Source organism: Anneissia japonica, unplaced genomic scaffold (genome assembly GCF_011630105.1).
Source record: "Anneissia japonica isolate Jap-2015-1 unplaced genomic scaffold, ASM1163010v1 scaffold845_len76695_cov155, whole genome shotgun sequence".
NCBI classification, from domain to species: domain Eukaryota; kingdom Metazoa; phylum Echinodermata; class Crinoidea; order Comatulida; family Comatulidae; genus Anneissia; species Anneissia japonica.
In genome coordinates this window covers 35057-47059 of record NW_022742304.1, presented here as the reverse complement: position 1 = coordinate 47059, position 12003 = coordinate 35057, and the positions used below count along the sequence as shown (strand labels likewise).

The window sequence follows — 12003 nt, the reverse complement described above, 5'->3', positions numbered from 1 at the left end:
TTTTAGGTTAAAATTTCCGCTTCCGAGCATGCCTATAACGTAATTTTTTAGATGTATATTTTCATGTCAGTCGAGAATGTACTGATTATATAATTACTGTTGTCCAATTGGGTGCAATGAAAATGTGACGACGAACTCGAGATATGGGCCTCGGTTGACACTCATATCAAAGGGCCTGTTAATTAACCTTGCACAGGAGCCTGTCGTCACCTGCTACAATGCCTTCTCCTCCTTATCATCATCACATTATCATCATCATCATCACCTTCATCATCGCAATTCTTATTTGCTAAAATGGGGGGAAATCTATTAATTCGACGCGACGGAACAAGCAAACATTAGGTTTTCCTCCCATGACCCCGCCCACTCAGGGAACACATTATGTGCGATAGCCTAGGGTAAAGCTCGGTTTCCATATAATCGCTCACCCTATCGGTGACAGTCGATCGCCGACAGTTGTTGGGAAGGTTGAACCTTATTCAACTTTTCCAGACGAATCAGGGTGCATTGCTAGCTGCCTTGCGCAATCGGAAAGGTACCCCGATTCGTCTGTGAACCACAACTGACATGACTGTCGGCGATAGGGTGAGCGATTCTTGGAAACCGAGCTAAAACTCTGGATCAACGTTCTGAGAGGTCCCTATTCTCAAAATTGTCTATTACCTCAGCCCCAACCATGGTGGGGGCAGTGACGTGGACCCTCACGCACCCCCTACCGCCAAATCCTTCATCCGCCCCAGAGGGGTCTAAGAGAGGAGGAGCATACGAGGGAGCATAACTGCCGTCGGGAGGAAGTCAATGGTTTTGTCGAGAAACACTGCTTTGAAAAAGCATTTTTACCTTCCGAGAGTGCCATTTCCGAGCGTTTATTCTTAAAATTTGCTCCAAGGGCCACTAAATTATATATAAATCATCAAACAAATGTACAGTGTAAATCATCAAACAAATGTACAGTGTTCGAATAAAGGACATAATAATACATCGGGTTCGAGTCCCGCCAGAGGCACAATTTCTTTATTCATTTATTTACAGGACTACATTCGTTGAGAGCTATGCTGCACGATGTATTATTATTATTATTATTATTATTATTATTATTATTATTATTATTATTATTATTATTATTATTATTATTATTATTACCTTTGACGATTTATATATACAGTAATTTAGCAGTGTTAACGGCTATCTTGATTTATATTTATATTATGTGTAACCATTTGTTTCTAGCCGTACCTATTGTGTAATGGAGTGTATCTGGTGGTATTTGAATCTGTTCAACCATAAAGCCTCCGTGGTCTATTGGTTATGACGCTCGCCTTGACAGCTAGAGATCGCAGGTTCGTGTCCCGCCAGAGCCATTTTATTACACAATTTCTTTATTCATTTATTCACAAGACTACATTCGTTGCTACACGATGTATTATTATGTCCTTTATTCGAACACTGTATTTACCTTTCTTTGATGATTTATATATAATTTAACAGTGTTAACGGCTATCTTGATTTATATTTATATATATATACATATTTAAGTCCAATTAAATGCTTAACCTGCAGTAATGAACATTTTTATTTTATTTAATTTGAGAATCAAAGGCAAGTACAGAACAGTTCGGGACTATCCTGTTTCCGTGTCTGGCACTTCATGTGGTTCCATCAGGGGTGGTGCTAGCAGGGGTCCAGGAGGGCAAAGGACCTCCCGTCGTTGACCCCTGACCCCTCGCTTGGACCCCCTGTTGGGAAATTTCCAGCAAGGTCGTCGGGGAAAGATCAAATCTTGAGCGCTGAAAGTACAATTCAGGCACGCCTTAGTAAGTTGTCAAATTTTAGAGAAAAAACTGGTTAGTGCGAGAAGTGCTCCCTTATGTGCGAGGTGTTGTATATACTATTACGATCACATAGGTTGCAGTCGTAGTGCCAGCTCTTCATAGACAGGGGGCTGGTACCTCCGACAGGGGGTTAGTACCCCTGACAGGGGACTCTTAACTTGCATGGTTTTCTATCAAATTATGCTTTTTAAATAAAGAATCCAATAATTAACACAAAATAATTTTTCCCCGACGGGTAGTGGTGGGGGGGGGGGGGGGGGGGTGGTGGTGTTAGCAAAAAGAGTATGTTTTATACTCTCGTGAAAATAATGGATGACCCCTAAGTAAAATGCACACATTATTCATGATAAATTTCAAGATTTTAAATAAACTGATCATTTATATTTTTTAAACTCTCTATAGCTGTAGTGGTCACTCATACAATAGTACATGTACATAATTTGCATTTTACAGTTTTCTACACTTCTATGAACCGAAAGTCCACTGATTAATCTCAGATAAGATAGTATAATACATACTCTAAGTATCGAAATGCACGCCGTCGTGTCGGGATTCAATTTTTCGACATTAATTATGTCATCATCCTGATGATGACATAATTAATGTCGAAATATTGAATACCGACACGATGGCGTGCAATTCGATACTTGGAGTATGTATTATACTATCCTACACGCCTATGTGTAGTGGAAATACTGTACTAATACAGTAAATCAGGTTAAACACATTCTTAAAATTATGATTAAATTAATGCAATATTTTTTTAAATTTTATTTGATTATATTAACTTATTAACATAGTAGATAATGACATTTCATTTATTTTTGTTGTTTAAATTATAGAGCTAATACAAAATGAAGTTGGTCTCCTATGTCAACGATAGAAGGATAATAAAATTATAATTAAAAGTTTGTTTGGAAATATAATGGAATTTAAATTTCTCTGGTAAAAATCACTTTTAATTTCATATTGCATTAGACCTGAGGTATGTACGCATTTTACTAGCCAAACTGGATACCGGTACTGTATAATGCCTAACATCTGTCTTGAAAGGTGGGTGGCAAGTTGAATCCACATCAACCGCCGCCACAGCATTGTTGTGGCTAAGGTGCAAAAGTTTGATGGTATGGTACTTCTAGAGGGCCGGAAAATAGTAAAATTCATCTCTATTATATTCATTCTGATGGATAATATTTTAATGATAATAATAACATTAATAAGAATAGGCCTAATACAAATTTAATAACTATAAATTGAATGACCTTGTTTATTCTGTATAGATAATAATTTAATGATAATATTAACAATAATAAGAATAATACAAATTAAATAACATAAAGAGGAAATTTAATAACCTTGTTTATTCTGTGGATAATAATTTAATAACAATAATAAGAATAATACAAATTTAATAACTATAAAGAACAAATGTAATAACCTTGTTTATTCTGTATGGATAATAATTTAATGACAATAATAAGAATAATACATATTTAATAACTATAAAGAGCAAATTTAATAACATTGTTTATTTTGTATAGATAATAATTTAATGATAATAATAACAAAAGAATAATACAAATTTAACTATAAAGAACAAATGTAATACCCTTGTCTTTTTTGTATGGGTAATAATTTAATGATAATAAAAACAATACTAAGAATATTACAAATTTAATAACTATAAAGAACAGATGTAATAACCTTGTTTATTCTGTATGGATATAAGTTTGATGATAATAATAACAATAATAAAAATAATACAAATTTAATAACTATACAGAGCAAATGTAATAACCATGTTTATTCTATATCAGGGCATAGAGAAAATTCTGTATGATCAGGGGTTCTCAACTATATCGCAAAAGGGGCCAAAATTGTTCATTGAATCAATTTACAGGGCCCGGAAAGAGGTGTACTATGGCGCGTAGAGACAGCATCGTCGCAGGTGCGAGCCAGGGGATTAGGAGGGGGATGTTCCTTCCCGCATTAGACATTTTTTGAAAATAATAAGCTGCTAGACGCTAATACAGGGCATCTTGTCCTAAGAAAGTTACCCTTGTGTTTTGTAATGCGAAAGTCAAAATGTTATGTATCACACAATGGCTCATCGGTAATTACTAATACAATATTTCTTTGCTGTAAGCTGCGATTGGCCTAGGACCTAGTTCTTCTTATTTAATTAATTAAATGGCTACACTTTGTGGGGAAATATTTAGGCAAAACATAATGAACATGTTTTAAGGCTGAGAAATCAAGGCCCAAGCCTAATGGATTTTTGGCTTGTTCTCGCGGGCCGCACAACACGCACTCGCGGGCCGCCAAGAGAACCTCTTGTTCTATATGGATAGCATTGTTAAATAAGTTGAAATAAATAATCAAAAGTATTTTAGTTTTATGAAAAAATAATTATGTAAAAATTGTAGCTTTGTAAGTTTTTTTTGTTTGTTTTTTTTTCAGCATGGTAATTCATTTCTTGTATTATATAGATACTTTGCTGCCTATATTTGTATACATATTTTCCATGTAAATGTTTTTGTTACTGACTGTTACTGCAATTGAATTAATAAAGATTTAACGTAAAAGAATGATACATCTTTATGTATTCCATGTATATAAATTCTTGTTTTATTTAACGCAGTGATGTAAAGGAGGAGAGGCAAAACATAATGAACATGTTTTAAGGCTGAGAAATCAAGGCCCAAGCCTAATGGATTTTTGGCTTGTTCTCGCGGGCCGCACAACACGCACTCGCGGGCCGCCAAGAGAACCTCTTGTTCTATATGGATAGCATTGTTAAATAAGTTGAAATAAATAATCAAAAGTATTTTAGTTTTATGAAAAAATAATTATGTAAAAATTGTAGCTTTGTAAGTTTTTTTTTTTTTTTTTTTTCAGCATGGTAATTCATTTCTTGTATTATTTAGATACTTTGCTGCCTACATTTGTATACATATTTTCCATGTAAATGTTTTTGTTACTGTTACTGTTACTGCAATTGAATTAATAAAGATTTAACGTAAAAGAATGATACAACTTTATGTATTCCATGTATATAAATTCTTGTTTTATTTAACGCAATGATGTAAAGGAGGAGTTGGCGGCAAAGTCCGGGGTGGGGGGAAATTGTTCTAGGAGAATAAAATCCGGGGAAAAATGTCACTGGGAGAAATTGTCCGTGAGGCGAGGAATACCGGGCCAAGTGTCCGAGGGAAAATGTGGAGCTTGGGCACCAGCCCGCTTCCCGTGTGCCGTATGTGGCAGATCCATGACCGGTCGTAATAAGGATAGGCGCATATAGATGTCTCTAGGATAAAGTCGACCATTATTATTACAGGTATTATTATTGTTACCGTTTATGATATCATTAATGTTGTTGTTAATTGTTATTGAGATATTTTTAGTGTAGTGTAGTGAAATTTTCGGGAACTACTTGGGAATATTTTATTGCATCTTAACTCACCTGTTCGCATTAATCCCACTGTTCAGACCGTGTCATCGCTCGTCTCTACATTTTCCTCCGAATTTAGCATTCGGAGTGTATTTATTCATTAATAGACGTGTCAGCTCAGAATGCAGGAAAGTGCATTTCTAAGTATCTCGAAAAACAAAACATTCCGAAGAAGCACCCCCGCCTAGGTCAAATCCACCGACAGAACAACAATAAACGGTAGTCTTCTCACAAGACCACCCATGCCGTGACTACTGTATCTAGGGTGAATTCTGGACCCGCGATTGCCGCCCACACTTGCTGTGGAAACGAACTTTATACCTCCTTCTTTAGACCACTATTTTTTAGAAAAATATATTATCAACAGATTGGCTCAGATCTAATATCTTCCTGTATGAACATATGTCACCGGTTAAACCGGACATGATTGTTATTGTTAACAGGCCTGTACATTAAGATATACCTACGGAATAACACTCTTAATATTTATACATCAGCCATCAATGGTCTTAGGCCTGCCAACAGAAAATGAGATCTGTTTTTTTAACAATTATATTAGCATCCACAGCATTATCACTGCGGTGTCCATGTGGGTGGAGTATCTACCAGTCTAACTGCTACAGATATTATCCGCAGAGAAAGACATTTACGCAGAGTTTGGATTTTTGTGAACAGCAGATATTTTACTCTGCACATAGGTAAGAATTACAGTATTCCTATTTTATTTTAATTGAGGTTTCAATCGAACATAGTACAATGCAGTACAGTATAATGATACCGACCTCTTGGCGGTAGCACTGGCGTGACGAACGTGTTTATTATATCTCTTTATTGCAAATATACGTACAACATAATATGACTTTTAATGGGATATTCCTCTAACCAAGCTTGACCTAACTACATACATTTATCCCCACCCCCAAACATAATCGATACAGTTCAATAAGTAATTATTAAATAATAAAATATAATAAACAAAGCTTTATTCTAAATACTCGGATAACAAAAATATTTTTAGTTTTGAAACAGAAATATTTAATATTTCTTGAAGTGACCTTTCTCAACTCAATAGGTAAAGACTTCCATTATTTAGCACCGGAAAAAGCAAGTCTAAAATGGCCTAAATTAGTTCGTCCATCTGGGTATGGATAAATTAAAATTACAATTAAAACTTGTTCTATATTTATGTCCAGCGTTCTCAAAATAGCCAGATATACTATGCGGTAACCTATAGTTAAATTAATCGGATATAAAATTTAAAACAAATAATTTATAGAGCTTATTATATCCAATATTTTAAGTTTATAAAATATAGGTGCACAATGAGTTTTAAAACTAGAAAATGTGATGCATATTGGTTTCAAACAAGATTGATAAATACTGCCACATACCTCAATGCAATAAATCAAATTAGATTTAATAAGGAAATATAAAGCGTAACTAATGTGTCCTCTGGGACACTGCCTTAACTTTAATAAACTTCCAGCTCCCTTTTTAATGTTATTATACAATTCATAAATATGTTCTTTAAATTTAAGAAATTTATCAAGTTTAACGCCAACGAAAGAGACAGAATTAGATCAGAAATTATTATTTGTTTTAATTATTAAAAATGATATACTGTAATTGCTTTTATCGGAATGTATTGGTAACTTGTTTGCGTTCCAACATTCTGTTACATTTTGGAAATGAAATAGACATGTTCTCAGAAAAAATTTAAATACATTGCTATCGTCCTTATAAACAAATCGAAAATCAAGAAAATCATTTAAACAAAATCGATAAGTAACTTATTAGTGACACACCCATTAGAACAAACAGAGACCTGTTATTAAGATCAGAATGCCAAAGTAAAGAGTGCACCCCTCGTCCCGTCATATTGTAATTTTGAAATTAAAATTCCATGGTTAATAGTATCAAACGCTTTAATAAAATCAACGAAAATACCAAGGGCAGCTTTTAAATTATCGTTAAGTTATTGTTTTTAATTGTATTTATCGCTAAATAATATTGTGCTGTATCTTTTACAAAATCCATATTAATTTTTATAAAATAACTTGATTTTTTTTAAAATCAAACGGTCATAAAATATCGTTGGAAGATAATCAAAAATTTCGCAAATTATAGCATCATGATGAACATTACAATCATAGTGAGTGGATACTGGGTTTGGTCTACAGGAGTTCGTGCTTCGAACAGGTCATTCCGTTCATAGAAGAAGCCTTTTGATGGAGAAAGTGTACCTTTTTAGCAAAGGTTTGCCTAGGTCGAAACAAACTCCGGCTATATAAAATTGATTATAAGATTGAAAAAATATTAATCTTGTTATTGTAGTAGTGATTCTATGTACACGTAATCATTGTTATTTATTCGTTAATGTCATTATATTTACATTTAAATTGAAATTTAATGTATTGTTTAAGTATGAATTATTATATTCATGTAAAAATTAATCTTATCAATTAAAATTGTATATTTTAAATAATATAGTAGGCATAGCCGAGGTCTAGCCTAGGCCTAAACGAGTGACCATATCATTTGAGTGTATAACATTATGGAAAATATGAATAAAACGTAAAATTGTGTAAGAATAAAAGAAGAAGGAAGAATAGGAAAGACATTTGGAGCGGCTGAAATTATATAAGACTACGTTTTGTATAAATACTTAAAAGAAAAATAACGCTAAAAAAAAGAAGACTTTTCTACTTCTTTATAGTGTCATCTTCAAGTTCAAATATTGAATTGAATAATATACAAATGTTTATAATCTATAAACAAAAGCTGTAAACTAGAATGCCAAAGTTCGTAACAGTGAACAAATAAAATTTATTTTATTTTGTAATCTTGGTGTTTATATGTTTAGTAAGAAGATACTGCAATAATAGCTATTGAAAAAAATAATAATATACCTGTTTCTTTAAATTCTATGGGCCAGCACCAAGCCAACAAATAGTAAACAGGTATCTATACATAGTCCAAGTGAAAATGAGTTTGTGTTCGGACTCGTGCCGTCTGGCGTCACCGTTTGGCTTGGGCTATACGTTGATAACAATTTCAAGAGAGGAGCATGGCTTTGGACTGATGGGTCACCGTTTGACTACAGTAATTGGGCCCCTGGTGAACCGAACGGTAATAAACAAGATTATGGCTCAATGTGGAATTGTGTTCATCCAAAAAAATGGGATGATGCTAATCCGAATAGTTATTACAGTTTTGTCTGCAAAGTGCCTGCTGGTGATTGTCTTAAATCACAATATGAAAGTAAGTGAATGGCTAGTCCTTTCGTATAGAATATAATCATATTTTTAAAATTTATATTAATTTTAAATTGTAGATGTGTATAAGAGACAGATATATATATATATATATATATATAGGCCTATATATATAATTCTTTTGTTTATTTTTTTTTTATTTTCCCCCTTTTTTTTTACCCCTCAACAGTTTTTATTTCTTCTGTAATTCCATATTTGAGTTCTAAAATATAATGCATGGTATATATATATAATGAGTTGTATCCAAATAATGCAGTGATTTACACTCCACATTTAGGCAAGGTATACCGTGCTACCGATTGCAAAAATGGCGGCAAATTCAACGGCAGCAAAATCACCGGCGGAGTATGCATTTGTCCTTCACCTTATTCGTGCATAGACTGCTCGTGGTATAATGGTAAGTACAGTTCTTCAGGTGCTGCGCATTGTTACAGACACGGGGAAGTCATAAACTCTTTTATTTTTTTTTAAATTAAAATCAGTTCATGAGCCTAAATAGTGTCACAAGTGATTTTAAATATAGTAGGGTATATATTATATCAATATCATTAGGGTATATTAGGGTCTAGGCCCGGACCCGGTGTGCGATCGCTCTTGTTACAATCATGGAGGTATAAATATAGACTAGAAAAAAAATCTGAAAAAAATGAGTTAGGGGGAGTGGAATGTTTTAGAAGCAATCCACATAGCCAGATATCCTAATTAATTCCTTCTGGTCACCCTAAGCCCTGTTGACACTTGATTTTACTCCTTGTATACAAATTGCGGCCATTTTGAAAAATGGCCGCCAAATTTATCTAAAATGTACATAAAATTGAAACTAAATAAGCTACAGATATGATTTTGGTGTCTAAACTCATAATTTCTAGACAGGCAACAATCTAGACATATAAAAACTACTGTCACTCAAGCCAGAATGGAACATAATTAAAAAATAGGTGTTTATTTGTTTAGAAATAATCGAAAAATGTACATAAAATAATAACGAGTATATAAGCTAGTTTTCTATGTAATCCAGATAGATTTTTGAGCAAAAATAGATTTTATTGACTAATTTTATCATTTTTACTGCGCTGAATTCAAAAAAGTTAGGTGCCATTTTTTTCCCAAAGGCATCGGCCGCCATTTTGAATTTCAAGATGGCTGACGCACCACATAAAACATGGTCATGATTGGTGTCAATGGAAAGCAGTGGCGGATAGGGGGGTTCAAGGGGTTCGGACGAACCCCCCTCTGTGAAGAAACGTAACAAAATACTGTTGGTTTCTGGCTTACAAAACGCATTACCAACCGTTTCTCGCGCATCGTGCGGGACGGTCCCGCTTCAAAGTGATTTTGGATGTAACACGCATTTGACAGAAACACATGCGTGATCTTAAATTTGTCACACATTTAGTCCATGCATGACGACGAATAATCACGAATTCAGGGAAAATATATTTAAAATTAGAAGAAATTAGTTTTATTAAAATTATAAAACAATCATGCAGTAACTTGAGTCGTTGGAGAGCTTTCGTTATCGCGTTTGAGATTCAATTCTCCAAAAGCTTTGGCGGCGCGTGTGATTATCCATAAAGCTATCCAAAAATAAAAACAAATTATATTAAATATTTTGATAAATAATTTTCTCATTATAAATAAAGACAACGAAATTCCTAATATATATATATATATATATAAATTTAAATTTTATTTATATATTATTAAAGAATCTCTATTGAGATCCAGCGGGCCGCCATTGATGCACGGTAGAGATTGCATCTTTAGATCTCCGATCTTGTTCACAAATTCACAGACTAGTGCTGTCTCGTAAGAATTTCGTAGGACGCGTTAAGAACTATTTCGTAGGACGCGTTAAGAATGACAAAATATTCTCTGTATCTACTGGAACCGAGCCGCATAGCTTGTATTCCACTATTTGCATTCACACCTGGGCTGTGTATATATTTTGCCTTGGTTTGGCTCTGTAATCATTAGTCGTCGTGGGACTAGTCTGGGCCCTACCTAAGCTAGCCGAACGTTTCGTTTGGGTCTGTACCCTAGCTGCACTGATGAGCAGATCCGTCTGCAGATATTGGGATTCCTAATTCCAGTGGATGCTTAGTTTATTTTGTCATTCTGATCGGATTTTTTCTACTGTTCCGTTTTAATTTTAAATTGTTTTGCATTATGTGGCCGTTTGCTGTTTTATGGGTTTTTCCCATTTGCCTTTTTAAATTTAATATATATATATATATCATATATATACATATCATATATATATATATATATATCATATATATATATATGATATATATATCATATATATCATATATATATATCAATATATTTATTTATTTATTTATTTCAACTATCTTTAATGAGGGTGGTCCATCCAGCCGAAGCTGATCATTAGGGACCCTCAGTACTCATAGTAAAACAAAACAAAAAAGAGAGTATGAAAATAACTAATAGTAATATACTGTAAGTAAATTTAGACTACAGTAAGTTGCTGCCCAAATGAAATAATCAATAAAACAAGAATGAAAACAACAAAAAAATAATTAAAAAAATATAAAACTAAATAAAAATATATAGATAAGGAAAAAAAAGTGACTACCTTGCTTTTCTTAATTTACAAAATGAAGTAATTCAAAGTAATAATATTTAATTATTTATTTGTATTCTCATCTAATTGTTCTTTTAGTGTCCAGCCAGATGGGTCATGGTACGTTGTATATACTGGTGCTGATGCATTTTGGATAATCGCTAATCTAACTGACAAAACCACCTACCTATTCAGAGTAGCTGCTGTGAATGATATAGGCCAGGGAGATTTTAGTATAAAAAGTGCCCCCTTTGATAATATCAGTCCAACAAAAGGTGAGCACATAGTTGTACTTTAGCAGCCTGTATTTTTTTTTCTTTGCTCCAATTTCTTTCTGCTGAGATTTACTTGGCAATTTATTTCTGTAGTCTTATACACGTTAATTTAAAAAATTGTATTGCCTACTATGATATTTTATACTGCTGTGTTAGCAGGTTTGAGCTATGGTTGCATTGAATTATTTTTATACCATATGAAGAGTAACTTTACCAACTAACCATCTGGCTCAGTCACATTGTCGCTTTGGTCCCTATAGAGAGATGAATACAGGATTTATGCTATAACAATCTTTATTATTTTTGACTTGTTTTTTTTTTTTTTAGGTCCAATTACTTCAGAAGATAACAGCATTGTAATAATCGTCGCAGTCATAGTTGCTGTTGTTTTGGTGTTGATAATTGTCGTGGCAAGTTTTGTCCTGTGTAAGTTTTCTATACAGTGTCTGTTTTCTTTTATTATTCATAAAAAGGACTTTATAATCGTATGCGAAAAAATCCAAGCGTGCATATAAGACCAGGGTCTGTCTCTTATACACATCTAGATGTAAATAAGAGACAGATTGCCACCTCAGTTTCAACT

The 12003-nt window shown here is 33.5% G+C and overlaps 1 protein-coding gene across 1 annotated transcript in view; it reads left to right on the top strand.

The window, feature by feature from the left end:
• Positions 1–5758: 5758 nt before the first annotated feature.
• Positions 5759–12003, top strand: part of LOC117119079 (delta-like protein 4) — a 13305-nt gene continuing 7060 nt past the window's right edge. Inside the window, exons 1-3 of the mRNA XM_033263886.1 lie at positions 5759–5981; positions 8219–8544; positions 8836–8955. Of these exons, the coding sequence (XP_033119777.1) occupies positions 5812–5981; positions 8219–8544; positions 8836–8955 (616 nt within the window). The 5' untranslated portion in view covers positions 5759–5811. The remainder of the gene's footprint in view (positions 5982–8218; positions 8545–8835; positions 8956–12003) is intronic.